The sequence below is a fragment of the Pristiophorus japonicus genome, chromosome 3 (genome assembly GCF_044704955.1).
Source record: "Pristiophorus japonicus isolate sPriJap1 chromosome 3, sPriJap1.hap1, whole genome shotgun sequence".
Lineage (NCBI taxonomy): Eukaryota > Metazoa > Chordata > Chondrichthyes > Pristiophoridae > Pristiophorus > Pristiophorus japonicus.
Window position 1 is genome coordinate 226,827,707 of NC_091979.1, and position 19,789 is coordinate 226,847,495.

The following is a 19,789-nucleotide window of genomic DNA, read 5'->3' on the forward strand; positions in this document are numbered from 1 at the left end:
GGGTTGGTCCCCTAGCTTGATGGTAATGGTAAAGTGAGGGATATGCCAGGCCATAAGGTTATAGTTTGTGGTGGAATACAATTCTGCTGCTGCTGATGGCCCACAGCGCCTCATGGATGCCCAGTTTTGAGCTGCTAGATCTGTTCTTAATCGATCACATTTAGCACGGTGGTAGCATCACACAACATGAAGAGGGTGTCCTCAGTGTGAAGACGGGACTTCATCTTCACAAGGACTGTGCGGTGGTCACAGCTACAAATACAGTCATGGACAGCTGCATCTGCGACAGGTAGATTGGTGAAGACAAGGTCGTCAGTTTTTCCCTCATGTTGGTTCTCACCACCTGCTGTAGGCCCAGTCTGGCAGCTATATCCTTCAGAGCTCGGCCAGCTCGGTCAGTAGTGGTGCTACCAAGCCACTCTTGGTGATGGACATTGAAGTCCCCCACCCAGAGCACATTCTGTGCCGTTGCTACCCTCAGTGCTTCTTCTAAGTGGTGTTCAACATGGAAGAGTACTGAGGAAGGGCAGTAGGTGGTAATCGGCAGGTTTCCTTGCCCATGTTTGATCTGCCATGAGAATTCATGGGGTCCGGAATCAATGTTGAAGACTTCCAGTGCCACTCCCTCCCTCCCACATACCACGGCACCGCCACCTCTGGTGGGTCTGTCCTGCCGTTGGGACAGGACATACCCAGGGTGGTGAGCGAGGAGTTTGGGACATTGGCTGAAAGTTACACTTAGAGTCATACCCATGTCAGGCTGTTTGCTTGACTAGTCTGTGGGACAGCTCTCCCAATTTTGGCACAAGTCCCCAGACGTTAGTGAGGAGGACTTTGCCGGGTTGAATGGGCTGGGTGTACCGGAGTCATGTCCGAAGCCAGTGCCAAGGTCGATGCCAGGTGGTCTGTCTGGTTTTATTCTCATTATTGTTTCTTGTTGCGGTTTGTTACAACTGAGTGGCTTGCTAGACCATTTCAGAGGACAGTTAAGAGTCAACCATGTTGCTATGGGTCTGGAGTCACATATAGGCCAGACCAGGTAAGGACAGCAGATTTCCTTCCCGACAGGACATCAGTGAATCAGATAGATTTTTACGACAATCCAGTAGTTTCATGGCCATCAAGCTTTTTAATCCAAATTTATTTAATTAACAGATTTAGTTAATAAAGCATATAGGATCCTGGGTTTTATAAATATTTGCATAGAGTACAAAAGTCAGGAAGTCATGCTATACCTATATAAAACATTAGTTCACCCTCAGCTGGAGTATCGTGTCCAATTCTGTGCATACACTTCAGGAAGGAAGTGAAGGCTTTGAAGAGGGTACAGAAGAGCTTTACTAGAATGGTTCCAGTGATGAGAGATTACAGTGACATAGATAGACTAGAGAAGATGGGGTTGTTGTTCTTGACAGTGTCCCAAGCTTAAATAAAGGAGACTACAAAGGTATGAAGGCAGAGTTGGCTAAAGTGGACTGGGAAAATAGATTAAAGTATGGGTGGTTGATGAGCAGTGGCAGACATTTAAGGAGATATTTCATAACTCGCAACAAAAATATATCCCAATGAGAAGGAAAGACTGTAAGAGAAGGGATAATCATCCGTGGCTAACTCAGGAAATAAGGGATGGTAGCAAATTGAAAACAAGGTCATACAGTGGCCAAGACTAGTGGGAGGCCAGAGGATTGGGAAACTTCTAAAAGCCAGCAAAGAACGACTAAAAAAATGACAGAGAGGGAAGGTAGATTATGAAAGTAAACTAGCAGGAAATATAAAAACAGATAGTAAGAGTTTCTACAGGTACATAAAAAGGAAACGAGTGGCTAAAGTAAATGTTGGTCCCCTCGAGGATGAGACTGGGGAATTAATAATGGGGAACAAGGAAATGCAGAGACGTTGGACAAATATTTTGTATTGGTCTTCACGGTAGAGGACATTAAAAATATTTTAATGGTGGATAATCAAGGGGCTATAAGGAGGGAGGAACTTAATGCAATCACTATCACGAAAGAAGTAGTACTCGGTAAAATAATGGGACTAAAGGCGGACAAGTTCCCTGGACCTGATGGCCTGCATCCTAGAGTCTTAAAAGAAGTGGCTGTAGAGATAGTGGATGCATTGGTTGCAATCGACCAAAATTCCCTGAATTCTGGGGAATTCCCAGTGGATTGGAAAATCGCAAATCTAACACCCCTATTGAAAAAGGAAGCAGGAAACTATAGACCAGTTAGCCTAACATCTGTCGCTGGGAAAGTGCTGGAGTCCATTATTAAGGAAGCAGCAGCAGGATATTTGGCAAAACATAATTCAATCAAGCAGAGTCAGCATGGTTTTATGAAAGGGAAATCATGTTTGACAAATTTGCTGGTGTTCTTTGAGAATGTAACGAACAGGGTGGATAAGGAGGAACCAGTGGATGTGGTGTATTTGGATTTTCAGAAGGCATTCGATAAGGTGTCACACAAGAGGTTACTGCACAAGATAAAAGTTCACGGGGTTGGGGGTAATATATTAGCATGGATAGAAGATTGGCTAACTAACAGAAAACAGAGAGTCGGGATAAATGGGTCATTTTCCAGTTGGCAAACAGTAACTAATGGGGTGCCGCAGGGATCGGTGCTGGGGCCTCAACTATTTACAATCTATATTAATGACTTGGATGAAGGGACCAAGTGTAATGTAACCAAGTTTGCTGATGATACAATGATGGGTGGGAAAGCAAATTATGAGGACACAAAAAATCTGCAAAAGGATTTATCGCCCGAACTTTGTGGCCTTACCACCCACTGCTACCGGGTTTTCTGGGCAGTCTTCCCTCTGAGCGAGTTTGGTAGAGGTCTACCGCCAGCGGGAGGGGAGTACCGCTGGGAACTGCCCGCAGGCGAGCAAGTAGCATAAGTGACCTCCTGCCCGCCGAGCTGCCATATTGGTGCGGGCAGGAGTCAGCAGCAGCAGGGGGAAGGATCGCTGCATGAAGGCAGGTCTGACCCCAACAGTAAGTATGAAGATCTGCAAAAAAAGGTTAGTAAACTTCTTTTATTTATTTATTTTTCAGCGATTCAGGGGATGGGGTCCTCTGAAGGTGTAAAAGTGGGTTATTTTTTGTGTTCATTTTTATTCTTTTTTGTATTTTCCCCCGCCCTCCCTGGGCCCGACTCAATCCTCGGTGGCACTTTGGCGAGGATCGCATTTGTCGCGGAGATTGGGAGCTCCCGCCCGCTGACGCCCAGATTTAGGGCGCAAGTCAGGATTTTGCTGCCGGGCGGTCTTTCAAGGACTTTTTTTCACAAAACTCCAGCCCAAAGAACCATCAGGTATCTCGGCAGTCCTTTGGGTGGCATTTGGCTTCCATCAACTTCGGGTCCGTAGACAGGCTAGGTGAGTGGGCAAAAATTTGGTAGATGGAATATAATATGGGAAAATGTGAGGTTATCCATGTTGGCAGAAAAAAATAGAAAAGCAAATTATAATTTAAATGGAGGAAAATTGCAAGTGCTGCAGTACAAAGGGACCTGAGGGTACTTGTCCATGAAACACAAAAAGTTAGTATGCAGGTACAACTTGGAATGTTGGCCTTTATTACAAGGGGGATAGAGTATAAAAGCAGAGAAGTCCTGCTACAAGCTATATAGGGTATTGGTGAGGCCACACCTGGAATACTGCATACAGTTTTGGTCTCTGTATTTAAGGAAGGATATATTTGCATTGGAGGTTGTTCAGAGAAGGTTCACTAGGTTGATTCCAGAGATGAGGAGGTTGACTTATGACGATAGGTTGAGCAGGTTAGGCCTATACTCATTGGAGTTCAGAAGAATGAGAGGTGATCTTATCGAAACATATAAGATAATGAGGGGTCTCAACAAGGTGGATGCAGAGAGGATATTTCCCCCCATAGGGGAAACTAAAACTAGGGGACATAGTCTCAGAATAAGGGGCCGCCCATTTAAAACTGAGACGAGGAAGAATTTCTTCTCTCAGTGGGTTGTAAATCTATGGAATTCTCTGCCCCACAGAGCTGTGGAGGCTGGGTCATTGAATATATTTAAGACAGAGATAGACGGATTTTTGAGCGATAAAGGAATAAAGGGTAATGGGGACTGGGCAGGGAAGTGGAGCTGAGTCCATGATCAGATCAGCCATGATCTTATTAAATGGCAGAGCAGGCTTGAGGGGCCAAATGGCCTACTCATGCTCCTATTTCTTATGTTATGTTCTAACTAGCAACAGCAATAGGCTGTTTGGCCCTTGAAATGCTCCACCGTTCAATAAGATCATGGCTGATCTTCTACCTCAACTCCACCTTCCTGCACTATCCCTATATCCCTTGATTCCATTAGTATCCAATAATCTATAGATCGCTGTCTAAAATATACTCAAGGATTGTGCATCCACAGCCCTCTAGGGTAGAGAATTCTAAAGATTCACATATCAGTCGTTTTTGGAGGGGAGGTTTTTTTCCATCACGATAACACCTTTTGGAATAGGAGTGTTATATTTCGACAAGATTCTTGTGGCAAACACAAGGCAGTGAATATTTAAAGAATAAAACTTTTAGATGGAACTTGAAGGCCCTCACAGCCAATGGGTTACTGTTAGCTTGTAGGCAAACGTGAGCAACCAGCAAGACTCTCAAACAGCAAATAAAAGATCACATAGTGCACCTTTAGTGCTTTGGTGAGGGAAGAATGCTAGCCAGGACATCAGGGGACCTCCACCTCCCCAAACAGTATCATGCCATCCACCCAAGCAGGTAAATGAGTACCTCGGTTTAACATTTCATCTCATTTGTTATATAAAACGCTGGTTAGGCATCCCTAAGGAGATTTAATAGAGGCATTTAAAATCATGAAGGGTTTAGATAGAGTAAATAAAGAGAAACTGTTTCCAATGGCTGAAGGGTCAATAATAAGAGGTCACAGATATAACGTGATTAGCAAAATAACCAAAGGCAACATGAGGAAAACAAGTGGTTAGGATTTTGAATGCACTGCCTGGTAGGGTGTTGGATACAGATTCAATTATAGCCTTCAAAAGGGAATTGGATAAAAACTTGGAGAAAAAATTGCAGGGATATGGGGAAAGAGCAGGGGAGTGGGACTAACTGGATGGAGATTCGACGCAGCCAGCAGACTCGATGGGCTGAATGGCCTCCTTCTGTGCTGTACTATTCTATGATTCTATCCCTTCACCTGCCTCTTCTGTTTCCATGCCATCCTCTTCCAACAGCTCTCTTCCATTAGCCACCTCAGTGGGATTATCCTCACTTGGTTCCACTCTTGCCTATCCAATCGTAGCCAGAGCATCTCCAGCAATGGCATTTTTTCCCACCCCCATACTATTACCTCCAGAGTACCCCAAGGAACTATTATTGGCTCCTCCTCTTCCTCATTTACATGCTGCTAATTGGCAACAGGATCCACAGACATGGGTTCAGCTTCCATAGAAACATAGAAAATAGGTGCCGGAGTAGACCATTCAGCCCTTCGAGCCTGCATTACCATTCAATATGATCAAGGCTGATCATGCAACTTCAGTACCCCATTCCTACTTTCTCTCCATATCCTTTGATCCCTTTAGCCATAAGGGCCACATCTAACTCCATTTTGAATATATGTAACGAGCTGGCCTCAACAACTTTCTGTGGTAGAGAATTCCACAGACTCACAATTCTGAGTGAAGAAGTTTCTCCTCACCTTGGTCCTAAATGGCTTATCCCTTATCCTTAGACTGTGACCTCTGGTTCTAGACTTCCCCAACATCGGCTACATTCTTCCTGCATCTAACCTGTCCAATCCCGTCAGAATTTTATATGTTTCTATGATATCCCCTCTCATTCTTCTAAATTCCAGTGAATATAAGCCCAGTTGATCCAGTCTTTCTTCATATGTCAGTCCTGCCATCCTGGGAATCAGTCTGGTGAACCTTCGCTGCACTCCCTCAATAGCAAGAATGTCCTGCCTCAGATTAGGAGACCAAAACTGTACACAATATTCAAGGTGTGGCCTCAGCAAGGCCCCACACAACTGCAGTAAGACCTCCCTGCTCCTATACTCAAATCCTCTCGCTATGAAGGCCAACATGCCATTTGCCTTCTTCACCGCCTGCTGTACCTGCATGCCAAACTTCAATGACTGATGTACCATGACACCCAGGTCTCGTTGCACCTCCCCTTTTCCTAATCTGTCACCATTCAGATAATATTCTGCCTTCCTGTTTTTGCCCCCAAAGTGGATAACCTCACATTTATCCACATTATACTGCATTTGCCATGCACTTACTCACTCACCTAACCTGTCCAAGTCACTCTGCAGCCTCTTAGCATCCTCCTCACAGCTCACACTGCCACCCAGCTTAGTGTCATCTGCAAACTTGGAGATATTACATTCAATTCCTTTGTCTAAATCATTTATGTATATAGTAACTAGCTGGGGTCCCAGCACTGAATCTTGCGGTACCCCATTAGTCACTGCTTGCCATTCTGAAAAGGACCCGTTTATTCCTACTCTTTGCTTCCTGTCTGCCAACGAGTTCTCTATCCTTGTCAATACATTACGCCCAATACCATGTGCTTTAATTTTGCACACTAATCTCTTGTGTGGGACCTTGTCAAAAGCCTTTTGAAAGTCCAAATACACCACATCCACTGGTTCTCCCTTGTCTACTCTACTAGTTACATCCTCAAAAAATTTTAGAAGATTTGTCAAGCATGATTTCCCTTTCATAAATCCATGCTGACTTGGACCGATCCTGTCACTGCTTTCCAAATGCGCTGCTATTACATCTTTAATAATTGATTCCAACATTTTCCCCACTACCGATGTTAGGCTAACCGGTCTATAATTCCCTATTTTTCTCTCTCCCTCCTTTTTTAAAGAGTGGGGTTACATTAGCTACCTTCCAATCCATAGGAACTGATCCAGAGTCTATAGAACGTTGGAAAATGCTCACCAATGCATCTGCTATTTCTATGGCCACTTCCTTAAGTACTCTGGGATGCAGACAATCAGGCCCTGGGGATTTATCGGCCTTCAATCCCATCAATTTCCCTAACACAATTTCCTGACTAATAAGGATTTCCTTCAGTTCCTCCTCCTCACTAGACCCTCGGTCCCCTAGTATTTCCAGAAGGTTATTTGTGTCTTCCTTAGTGAAGACAGAACCAAAGTATTTGTTCAATTGGTCTGCCATTTCTTTGTTCCCATTATACATTCACCTGATTCTGACTGCAAGGGACCTACATTTGTCTTCACTAATCTTTTTCTCTTCACATATATCTATAGAAGCGTTTGCAGTCAGTTTTTATGTTCTATGCAACCTTACTCTCATACTCTATTTTTCCCCTCCTAATTAAACCCTTTGTCCTCCTCTGCTGAATTCTAAATTTTCCCACTCCTCAGGTTTGTTGCTTTTTCTGGCTAATTTATATGCCTCTTCTTTGGATCCCTAATTTCCCTTGTTAGCCACAGTTGAGCCACCTTCCCCGTTTTATTTTTACGCCTGACAGGGATGTACAATTGTTGAAGTTGATCTATGTGATCTTTGAATGTCTGCCATTGCCTATCCACCGTCAACCCTTTAAGTATCATTCGCCAGTCTATCCTAGCCAATTCACGTCTCATACCATCGAAGTTATCTTTCTTTAAGTTCAGGACCCTAATCTCTGAATTAACTGTGTCACTCTCCATCTTATGCACTCCAAGAAATCCTCCTCCACTGTGTTGCTACCAGTTTGGTTAGCCCAATCTATATGTAGATTAAAGACATCCATGATAACTGCTGTACCTTTATTGCACGCATCTCTAATTTCCTGTTTGATGCCATCCCCAACCTCACTACTACTGTTTGGAGGTCTGTACACAACTCCCACTAGCGTTTTCTGCACTTTGGTGTTCCGCAGCTCTACTCATACAGATTCCACATCATCCAAGCTAATGTCCTTCCTTACTATTGCATTAATCTCCTCTTTAACCAGTAACGCTACCCCACCTCCTTTTCCTTTCAGTCTATCCTTCCTGAATATTGAACACCCCTGGATGTTGAGTTCCCAGCCTTGTTCATCCTGAAGCCATGTCTCCGTAATCCCAATTACATCATATCCATTAACAGCTATCTGCGCAGTTAATTCATCCACCTTATTACGAATGCTCCTCGCATTGAGACACAGAGCCTTCAGGCTTGTTTTTTTAACACTCTTTGTCCTTTTAGAATTATGTTGTAATGTGGCCCTTTTTGGTTTTTGCCATGTGTACATGGGCCACACCCAGTTCTACCTCTTGAGGAGATATGATTGATGTCCTTAAAATAATGAAAAGATTAGACTCAGCTCAAGTGAATAGGCTATTTGAGCTCCATAGGTTAAGGATGACCAGGGAACATAAGCATGTTACAAAAGCAAAGAACTAGGTTAGATGTGAGGAGACATTTCTGTTCGAGAGCCTTCAACCTCTGGAGTAAGTTACCTGCATTTGCAGTGACTGCAGATTCGCTGCAAGCATTCAAAAGAGAACTGAACAAGCTCTTGAACATGGCAAACTAATCTACATGTAGCAGGTCGGTGGGTCACTGGTGTTTGTGTCACTCAGTTATCGTGGTCTCTTTGAGCATCAGAGAGGAATTTCCAGAGTTTTTTTGCTTCTCCTAGAACTTGTGGTGGGGGCGGTGGTTGATAATGAGGCATTGGACAAGCTCGGTGGACCAACTGGGCATTTTCTGTCCTCCTTTTTGAAATGTATATTATGTCTTATCACACTTCTCAGGAACATCTGAAGTCTTCACACAGAACTAATTACTTTGAAGTGCACCAATTACTGTTATGTAGGCAAATCAACGACGAGGTCCAACCCCGCCTTCAGTGTGCTAGTGCAGCCTTCGTTCACCTGAAGAAGAGTGTTTGAGGACCAGGACTTCAAACATGGCACCAAGCTTATGGTCTACAGAGCAGTAGTGATATCCACCCTCCTATATGGTACAGAGACATGGACTATATACAGCAGGCACCTCAAAACACTGGAGAAGTACCACCAACGCTGCCTCTGCAAGATCCTGCAAATCCATTGGCAGGATAGGCACACCGTCAGTGTTCTTGCTCAGGCCAACATCCCCAGCATCGAAGCATTGATCACGCTCGATCAGCTCCATTGGATGGGCCACGTCGTCCGCTTGCTTGATACGCGACTCCCAAAACAAGCACTCTACATGGCAAGCAAGCCCCAGGTGAGCAGAGGAAACGCTTCAATGACACCTTCAAAGCCTCCTTGAAAAAGTGCCCCATCTCCACTGACACCTGGGAATCCCTGGCCCAAGACCACTCAAAGTGGAGGAAAAGATTCACATGGCTCCAGTTGGGGTGGAGTGTCGAATGTTTCAGTGTAAGGGGTGTCACAGTTGTGAGGGACAGACTGGTTGGACTGGGTGCTCATTACCTTTCCGCCATTGTTTATTGGTTTATATGTAATCTTCAGGGCTGCTGACCGAGGGCCGTGCGGCTCTTTGTCGGCCGGCACGAACACGATGGGCCAAAATGGTGTCCTTCTGCGCTGTAAATTTCTATGTTTTTATGGAAGGCGCCGAACACCTCGAGTCTCTTCGCCGGGAGCAAGCTGAAGCCAAGCGTAGACAGCGGAAGGAGCGCACGGCAACCCAAGCAGGCCACCCACCCATTCCTTCAACCACCGTCTGCCCCACCTGTGACAGAGACTAGGTCCCACATTAGACTCATCAGTCACCTGAGAACTCATTTTTAGTGTGGAAGCGAGTCATCCTCGACTCCGAGGGACTGCCCAAGAAGAAGAAATGTAGGCTTACTGAGTAGTGACAAGGAGCGAGAATCCTGACCGATTTTATCCTCTTAAGTCCATGGTCACTGAAGCCATTTGTAGGATTTATACCATAAACCTGACTGCGATCAGATATCTCAGCACAGGTCAGGGATTGAACATGGGACATTCCGAGTTCTCTCCGTATCACACCACACAATGCATTTACTTATAGTTATAGCATAGATGCATTTAAGGGAGAACTAAACACATGAGGGAGAAAGGAATGGAAGGATATGCTGATGCGGTTAGAAGAGGAGGGGTGGGAGGAGGCTCTAGTGGATAATAAATACGGCGGTATATTGCAAAGGGGATGGAGTATAAAAGCAGGGAAGTCTTGCTACAGCTATACAGGGTATTGGTGAGGCCACACCTGGAATACTGCGTGCAGTTTTGGTTTCCATATTTCCGAAAGGATATACTTGCTTTGGAGGCAGTTCAGAGAAGGTTCACTAGGTTGATTCCGGAGGTGAGGGGGTTGACTTATGAGGAAAGGTTGAGTTAGGTTGGGCTTCTACTCACTGGAATTCAGAAGAATGAGAGGTGATCTTATCGAAACATATAAGATTTTGAGGGGGCTTGACGAGACGGATGCAGAGAGGATGTTTCCACTGATGGGGGAGACTAGAACTAGAGGGCATGATCTTAGAATAAGGTGCCGCCCATTTAAAACAGATGAGGCGAAATTTCTTCTCCCAGAGGGTTGTAAATCTGTGGAATTTGTTGCCTCAGAGAGCTGTGGAATCTGGGATATTGAATAAATTTAAGACATAAATAAGACAGTTTCTTAAATGATAAGGGAATAAGGGGTTATGGGGAGCGGGCAGGGAGGTGGAGTTGAGTCCATGATCAGATCAGCCATGATCTTATTGAATGGCGGAGCAGGCTCGAGGGGCCATATGGCCTACTCCTGTTCCTATTTCTTATGTTCTTATGTTCTTATACATCAGTTGGGATGAATAGCCTGTTTCTGTGCTGTACATTCTATGTAATTGAGCCGCAGGCGGTGCCAGGCCGGCAATGCCGCAGGTTGTAGGGGGCACGGGACAGATCTGCAAATAGTACTAAGAATTACAGAGCTTGCGGGAGCAACGAATGGGTTAGTAAGCTGCTACTCACCAGGCAAGAAAGGGATGCAGCGCAATTTAGGATCCTTCTGTCCTCCTTCAACAGGAAACTTGTCCAAGAGCTGCATCTGCGACGAGGAAAGGACATAATGCGTGTTACACATCTTGCAGTACAGCACTATGTAAACCCATACTTACTACAGAGTATAGTGTCACAATACAATCAAAATACAACATTAGAATCCACCCTGCATGGAGAGTTACTTATTGAGTTACTTATTGATCCAGACAACCAAACGTCTACAGCACAGATGGAGGCCACTCAGCCGATTGTGTCTGTGCAGGCTCTTTGCTGGGGCAATCCAAAACTAATCTCTCGTCCCCACTTTTTCTCCATAGTCTCCTTCAAATATTTATTCAATTTTCCTAAAAGGAAGCAATTAAATCTGCCTCAACCATTCTGTGGCAAAGAACGGAGATGATCTTTCCAAATATATTGCTGGATCCAGCTCCTAATCTAGTTCTTTGCTTTTGTAACATGCTCCTACCTCAATCCACCATCACTGAAACCCTTAAACAAATCTAGCCTAGATTTCTCCACCAGTGCCCTACTTTCTGGCCTCCCATCCTTCAAAAACTCCAGCTTATGCAAAATTCAGCTGCTCATATCCTTTCCCATCCTTGTTGAATTAAATTAGTATTAAGCTGGACAGAATTGAATTTAAAATCCTTGTCCTCATCTTCAAATCCATCCATGTCTGCAGCTCACCCCAGCTCTGGAACTTCCTCCAGCCTTGTATCCCCTCCTGCACTGTTCAGTCTTCCAACTCTAGTCTTCACTTTGCCCCACTATTGATGGCAGAGCACTCATCGTCACTCTCACCTTTTCATTTCTCTCCCAAGGTTACATTTGTTCCCCCAAATCATCCGTTTTGATCAAGCTTCTAGCATTTCTTCTACCACTCCAATTATGGCTCAGTGTCCATTTCTCCTCCCTTTGTAAAGTGCCTTGGGGCTTCTTCTGTTAAAAGCACTACATAAATGCAAGCGTTTCGTTCCTCTATACAGTAGCTTTCTGTTCACAATGGGAAAGTACTAACAATGCCCGGGAGAAGACCTATGAAGGATCGGTGTACCTTGATTTAAGAATGTAACCGAGCCAGCTCAAATTGCCGGTGAAGTGATTATCTGCACAGACATTTTTGTGTCCTTCTGCGCACGTGAGCAGTCGGACCTGCCACATTTTGTGCATGCGTACTGGCACGGTGATCCGCCCACACATGCACAGTACCGTGCAGTGCAGTGTGGATCCATGCTTTGTTCAGCTCCGTGGATCAACAGTAATAACTTGTATTTATATAGCGCTTATAAAGTATTAAAACGTTCCAAGGTGCTTCACGAGTATTATGAGATAAGAAATTTGACACCGAGCCGCTAAGGAGAAATTAGGGCAGGTGACCAAAAGCTTTGTTAAAGAGGTAAGTTTCCAACAGCGACTTGAAGGAGGAAAGAGAGGAAGCGAGGCGCAGAGGTTTAGAGCTTGGGGCCTAGACAACAGAAGGCACGGCCACCAATGGTTGAGGATGCTCAAGAGGGCAGAATTAGAGAAGCGCAGACTTCTCGGGGGAGTTGTGGGGCTGGAGGAGATTCATCATCGTCATAGGCAGTCCTTCGAAATCAAGGAAGACTTGCTTCCAGTCTAAAAGTGAGTTCTCAGATGAGTGTACAGTCCAATACAGGAATTACAGGGTGAGACAGACAGTGGTTGAAGGAAAGGGTGGGTGGGGAGTCTGGTTTGCCACACGCTCCTTCCGCTGTCTGCAGTTAATTTCTGCATGCTCTCGGCGACGAGACTCGAGCTGCCCAAATGCTCTTCCTCCACTTAGGGCGGTCTTGGGCCAGGGATTCCCAGGTGCCGATGGGGGTGTTGCAGTTTATCAAGAAGGCTTTGTGGGTGTCCTTGAAACATTTCCCCTGCCCACCTGGGGCTCGCTTGCCGTGTAGAAGTTCCGAGTAGAGCGCTTGCTTTGGGAGTCTCATGTCGGGCATGCGGACAATGTTGTCCGCCCAACGGAGCTGGTCGAGTGTAGCGTACGAAAGCATGGACCTTACACCAAACATCCGTAAGACAAAGGTCCTCCACCAACCTGACCCCGCCACACAGCACTGCCCCCCGGTCATCAAAATCCATGGCGCGGCCTTGGACAATGTGGAACGTTTTCCATACCTTGGGGGCCTTCTATCAGCAAGGACAGACATCAATGAAAAAGTCCAAACCGCCTCCAGTGCGCCGGTGCAGTCTTCAGTCGCCTGAGGAAGAGACTGTTTGAAGACCATGACCTCAAATCTGGCATCAAGCTTATGGTCTATAGGGCAGTAGTGATACCCGCCCTCCTATATGGCTCAGAGACGTGGACTATATTCAGTAGACACCTCAAAACGCTGGAAAAGTACCACCAGCGCTACCTCCGCAAGATCCTGCAAATCCATTGGCAGGATAGTCGCACCAACGTAAATGTCCTGGCTCAGGCCAACATTCCCAGCATTGAAGCACTGGAGGAGATTATAGAGATAGGGAGGAGTGAGGCCATGGAGGGATTTGAAAACAAGGATGAGAATTTTGAAATTGACACGTTGCTTAACTGGGAGCCAATGTAGGTCAGCGAGCACAGGAGTGATGGGCGAGCAAGACTTGGTGCGAGGGGAAGACGGAGACAGAGGGAGATGGAAACACTTGGATTGAAAGGGGAGAGAAGAGGGGAAGAGACAGAGAGGGGAGAGAAGAGGAGGAGAGAGGAGGAAGGGGGAAGAGGGGAGCGGGAGAGAAGAGGGGAAGAGGGGGGAGGGGAGCGGAATAAAAGAGGTGGGGAGGGGTGCGTTATTGAAGAGGGGAAGAGGAGAGAAGAATAGAAGAGGGGGGGGGAGGAGAGCGGTGGCCCCTACCTGCGAGGGAACATCTGCGGCAGGTCAAGGCCTAAAAAGGAGCATACCACTCCAGGGAGCAGTGTGAGCTGGTGCAGGAAGGCGATGGCTGTGAAGAGGGCGATTGGATTGGACATCACCATAATCCAGGTCGGTGATTGGAGCGTGGGCAGGTACAGCAGGAACAGGAGGCCCAGGCGAAGGAGCAGTGAGAGATTGCAGTGTGATGTGATCAGGGCCCTGGAGAGGCATGAATTCAGGGCCCAGAAGAGGCATAGGCCCAGGGGCAGCACGGGCCAACCCACACTTTGATATGTGTGCGCACTAGGTCCGTGCAGTAGAGTTGGTCTTCAGTCATCTTGGTTAATCCAAGACCAAGCTCTTTCAAGCCTGTGTGGTGGCTGGTGTGCAACGGCCACCACATGTTAAAAAAATCCACGCACAGGCATCTTCCACCCTTCATTATGCAGTTCGGGACCTGGAATATTAGGTCCTTAATTGAAACACCTGTGAACGCATCTCTTTTTGGCGTGTAAGTCATCCTCAATTCGAGGGACTGCCGAAGAAGAAGAAAAAAGGGATCGCTGCTGGGACCACTGTCGTTCACCATTTATGTCAACGATTTGGACTCGGGAATTGGAAGTACAATTTCAAAATTTGCAAATGCCACCAAATTGGGGGGTGTAGTTAATATTGAGAAAGACGGCAATAAAATAAAAGACGACATGAATAAAATTGCAAAATGGGCATATAATTAGCAAATTAATTTCAATATACACAAGTGTGAGCAGTTGTATTTTGGTAGGAAGAATAACGAGGCCACAAACTGCTTGGATAATAAGTCTAAATAGGGGTAGAGATGCAACGGAATCCAGGGGTATTACAAAGTATTTACAGCACAGAAACAGGCCATTCGGCCCAAATGGTCCATACTGGTGTTTATGCTCCACACACTAGCCTCCTCACACCCTTCTTCATCTAACCCCATCCAGATATCCTTCTATTCCTTTCTCCCTTATGTGATTATCTAGCTTCCCATTAAATATATCTATGTTATGCCTCAACTACTCCTTGTGATAGAGAAGTTCAGAGAAGGTTCACTTGGTTGATTCCTGAGATGAAGGGGTTGGCTAATGAAGAAAGGTTGAGCAGGTTGGGCCTATACTCATTGAAGTTTAGAAGAATGAGGGGTGATCTTATTGAAACGTATAAGATACTGAGAGGGCTCGACAAGGTAGATGCAGAGAGGATGTTCCCACTCGTGTGTGAATCTAGAACTAGGGGGTATAGTTTAAGAAGAAGGGGTCGCCCATTTAGAACGGAGATGAGGAGGAATTTCTTCTCTGAGGGTCATAAATCTGCGGAATTCTCTGCACCAGAGAGCTGTGGAGGCTGGGTCATTGAATATATTTAAGGTGGAGATAGATATATTTTTGAACGGTAAGGGAGTCAAAGGTTATGGGGAGCGGTTATGGAAGTGGAGCTGAGACAAAGATCACATCAGCCATGATCTTACTAATTGGCGGAGCAGGCTCGAGGGGCTAAATGGCCTACTCCTGCTCCTGTTTCTTATGTTCTTATGGCAAGTTCCACATTCTAACCACTCTCTGGGTAAAGTAGTTTCTCCTGAATTCCCTATTGGATTTATTAGTGACTATCTTATGTTATGGACCCAAGTTCTGGTCTTGCCCACAAGTGGAAATATCTTCTTTACATCTACCCTATCAAATCCTTTCATAATCTTAAAAGTCTTCTATCAGGCTATCCCTCAGTCTTCTCTTCTTTTATGGCCTTAATAACCTGTGTCACTCCTTTTAGCGATTTGTGTATCTGTAACCCCCAGATCCCTCTATCCCTTCTTCAGCCAGAAGTGCCGAGTGGATGATCCATCTCGGGCTCCACCTGAGGGTCCCATCATCACAGAGGCCAGTCTTCAGCCAATTCTATTCACTCTACGTGATATCAAGAAACGGCTGAGCTTACTGGATACAGCAAAAGCTACGGGCCCGATAACATTCTGGCTGTCGTGCTGAAGATTTGTACTCTGGAACTAGTAGCACCTCCACCCAAGCTGTTCCAGTATAGCTATAAAACTGGCATCTATCCGACAATATGGAAACCTGCCCAGATATGTCCTGTCCACAAGAGGACAAATCCATCCCGGCCAATTACCGCCCTAACAGCCTACTCTCAATCATCAGCAAGATGATAGAAGGTGTCGTCGACAGTGCTATCAAACGGCACTTACTCACCAATAGTCTGTTCACCAACGCCAAAGACCACTCGGCTCAAGACCTCATTACTGCGTTGGTCCAAATATGGACAAGAGAGCTGAATTCTAGAGGTGAGGTGAGAGTGACTGCCCTTGGCATCACGGCAGCATTTGACTAAACGTATCAAGGAGCCCCAGTAAGATTGAAGTCAATGGGAATCAGGTGGAAAACTCTCCTTAGGCTGGAGTCATACCTAGCACAAAGGAAGATGGTTGTGGTTGCTGGAGGCCAATCATCTCAGCCCCAGGACATTGCTGCAGGAGTTGCTCAAGTCAGTGTCCTAGGTCCAACTATCTTCAGCTGCTTCATCAATGACTTTCACTCCATCGTAAGGTCAGAAGTGGGGATGTTCGCTGGCGATTGCAGTGTTCAGTTCCATTCGCAACTCCTTAGATAATGAAGCAGTCCATGCCCCCAAGCAACAAGACGTGGACAACATTCAGGTTTGGGCTGATAAATGACTACACAAGTGCCAGGGGTGGATGACTATCTCCAATAAGAGAGTCTCTTACCACGTGCCTCGACATTCAAGGGCATTACCATCAACAAATCCCCCAACATCATATCCGGGGGTGTCACCATTTACCAGAAACTTAACTGGACCAACCACATAAATACTGTGACTATAAGAGTCGGTCAGAATCTGGGTATTCTGCGGCGAGTGACTCACCTCCTGACTCCCCAAAGCCTTTCCTCCATCTACAAGGCACAAGTCAGAAGTGTGATCGAATACTCTCCATTTGCCTGAATGAGTGCAGCTCCAACAGCACTCATGAAGCTCGACACCATCTAGGACAAAGCAGTCTGCTTGTTTGGCATCCCATCCATCAGCACCTTAAACATTCACTCCCTCCACTGCAGCGTGTACCATCTATAGATGCACTGCAGCAACTCACCAAGGTTTCTTCGGCAGCACCTCCCAAATCTGCAATCTCTACCACCTACAAGGATAAGGACAACAGGCGCATAGGAACACCACCATGAATACAAAAAAAAGATATAAAATCTCATATGGTATGTGGGACACAAGTATGTTAAATGCAAATTCTTTCCTTCTATTTAGAGGCACTGTACAATTTAGGATGTCATGGTTTTCCAGAGACCTAAATTTTTTTTTAAATCCAATTCAGTTCTTTCCTCTAAAGACCTAGGCATCTGATAAATACAATACTTGCTTTGATTCATATTTTTAGTATTTTATAATTACAATGAATAGGAGGTTATGGGTAAGTTACTAAGACCAGTATTGCACTTAGTTGAGAACAGCTGAAGCCCTACCCAGCCCTTTGAGACAACAGGAAGTCTGCATTTGGTAATTAGGCAAACCTTTAATGCAGAGCAGCTGTGCATCATTCATTTTCTTTTTAGACCACTGAGAAATCTACGCTTATGCGGCAAATCCTAAAAGGACGGTATCCAGTTTCAGCCAAATTAAAACCAATGGTGCACAATGAAAAACAATCCCCACAGACCAGCATACAAATGCAACGATCAGGATATGGGCAAGAAGAAACATAACCCAAATGTGCAACATCTCATTACTAACTGCTTAATATTTATTTCAAACTTATCCAAACTACCAATAGATGAACAGAAGTGTTTCATCTTGAATTAGAAAACTTCAGCATCAACTGGAACTATTGTTCCCTTCTCCAACAGTCTGTCTTTCTGCTGCAGTCTCTGTGTCATGTTCGCATCACACACAGTTTCTCTAACTTTGGTGCCATATCTATCGTACGAGGATTTTATTAGGATAGACTCAGATATGGGATACTAATACCACCACTTTACTCAGAGATGCCTCTCTCAGTTTCCATCCACTTCGTCAGTGTACTACATCCTTCCACTAACCAGTTTTTATCTGCTCTGACTTCGGCACTATTTATATTCACGCAGCACAACTGCCCCAGCCTGTTGTTATACAGGTATTACACATAACTGACATATGGCCATGTATTATATATAACTAAATAACCCTACAATCCAGATTACCAGAAGTCCATTTCTTAACTGCTTTTCCATGAATTTATTCCATATAAAAAGGTGCTAAGACTTTCCTCCCCTGCATTCTTTCTGAGGAGTTGGGGCTAAAAATTTGCCGACCTTGCAACCGTTTTTTTGGCGATATTTCGCACTTTTGGCCAAAAAAACTGGTCTTCGGGAAATTCAGACATGTCTTGTGGCGGCGGTTTTTAAGTACCGCTGGGGAGCAAACCGCTGCCACGCAAGACTCGAAATATCACTTAATCCAAAAATTTGGCTCAGCGCACACCCGTATTTAGCGCGGAAAAATACCGGCAGGTAAAAAGCTGCGTTGCAGCCCTTGGAGCAGCGGTAAGTATGAAGACCTGCAAAAAAAGGTAAGTTAAAGATTTTCATATTTTATTCTTTTTCAGCGATTCAATAGTTGAGTCTTATGAATGTTTTGTGATTTGTTATTTTTTGTGTTTTGAAATTTCACCCCCCCCGCCCCAAGGCCTCTCTCGCAGCGGTATCGGCCTCGGCGTAAAATTGCATAAAATTTGCGATTTGCACCACAAATCCTCGTGCAACGCCGCTTTTTACCGCTGCGCAAACTGAAGCTCGAATTTTAGGTCTCATAGCGAAGCAAAAGTGGTATTTTTGGCGAATAAATATGGTTTTCACCAAAAAATGAATTTCTATCATTTGGTGTCTAAAATGCATTGAGCTGTGTAACCAGATTTCATGGTAGAGTTTGTTGTAGCCTCCAGTCCCATTATCCTAAAGTTGAATAACTTTACACATCAACTAAAACAGAACACAAATTTGAAAGTGCAGGGAATATAAAGCACAGTAGTAAAGGCTTTTTATAAATATATTCATACAAAGCAGGTAGTCTAGGAATTATGACTCCAAATGACTAAGGAATAGCAGATATCCTAAACAACCTCTGTAGCCATGTCCACTGAAGAAATCACAGGCTATTTCTGTGTTGAGATTTCCAGGCAATGACTAGGAATAATCAAACAATTAGAAATTACACACAAGGAGATAACATTATGGCCCCAAGTTTACACATGATTTGCTCCTGATTTTTAGGAGCAACTGGTGTAGAACGGAGTATCTTAGAAATCGGAATTCTCGTCATTTAGTTTGCTCCAGTTCTAGTCAGTTAGAACAGTTTCACTTTAGAACAGAATTTTTTTTTCAAAAGGGGGCGTGTCCGGCCTGTTTTCAAAGTTTCGTCAGTGAAAACTTACTCCAAACTAACTTAGAATGAAGTAAGTGAAGATTTTTGTACGCTCGAAAAAACCTTGTCTACACTTTAGAAAATCAGGCGTAGGTTACAAATCAGGCATAGGGAATGGTGGTGGGGGGGGTTTAAAGAGAAGTTTACAAACATTAAACACTTCAGTTTTACAAATAAAGAGCCATCATCAATAATAAATGATAAATACATCAATAAATCAACCAATAAATCAATTAAAAAAATTAATAAGAAATAATTTTTTTTTTTAAATCAATAAATAAAACATTTTCTACTCACCGACTGCAGCACCGGGAGCCCTCCAACAGCGTGCTGGGATACCCCCGTCCCTCCCTCAGTGTGTCTCTGTCAGTGTCTCTATCTCTCTGTCTGTCTGTGTGTGTCTCTCATTCTCTGTCTGTCAGTGTCTGTGTTTCTGACAGCGAGGGGAGGGAGAGGAGGGGGGTAGAGGGAGAGAGGGGGAGAGCAGGAGGAGGAAGGGGG

At 44.9% G+C, this 19,789-nt stretch overlaps 1 protein-coding gene across 1 annotated transcript in view; it reads right to left on the reverse strand.

Annotated features, from left to right (window-relative positions):
• Positions 1 to 19,789, reverse strand: part of sh3pxd2aa (SH3 and PX domains 2Aa) — a 482,983-nt gene that overhangs the window by 362,545 nt on the left and 100,649 nt on the right. The window contains exon 3 of the mRNA XM_070876344.1: positions 10,935 to 11,010. Within this exon, the coding sequence (XP_070732445.1) occupies positions 10,935 to 11,010 (76 nt within the window). The remainder of the gene's footprint in view (positions 1 to 10,934; positions 11,011 to 19,789) is intronic.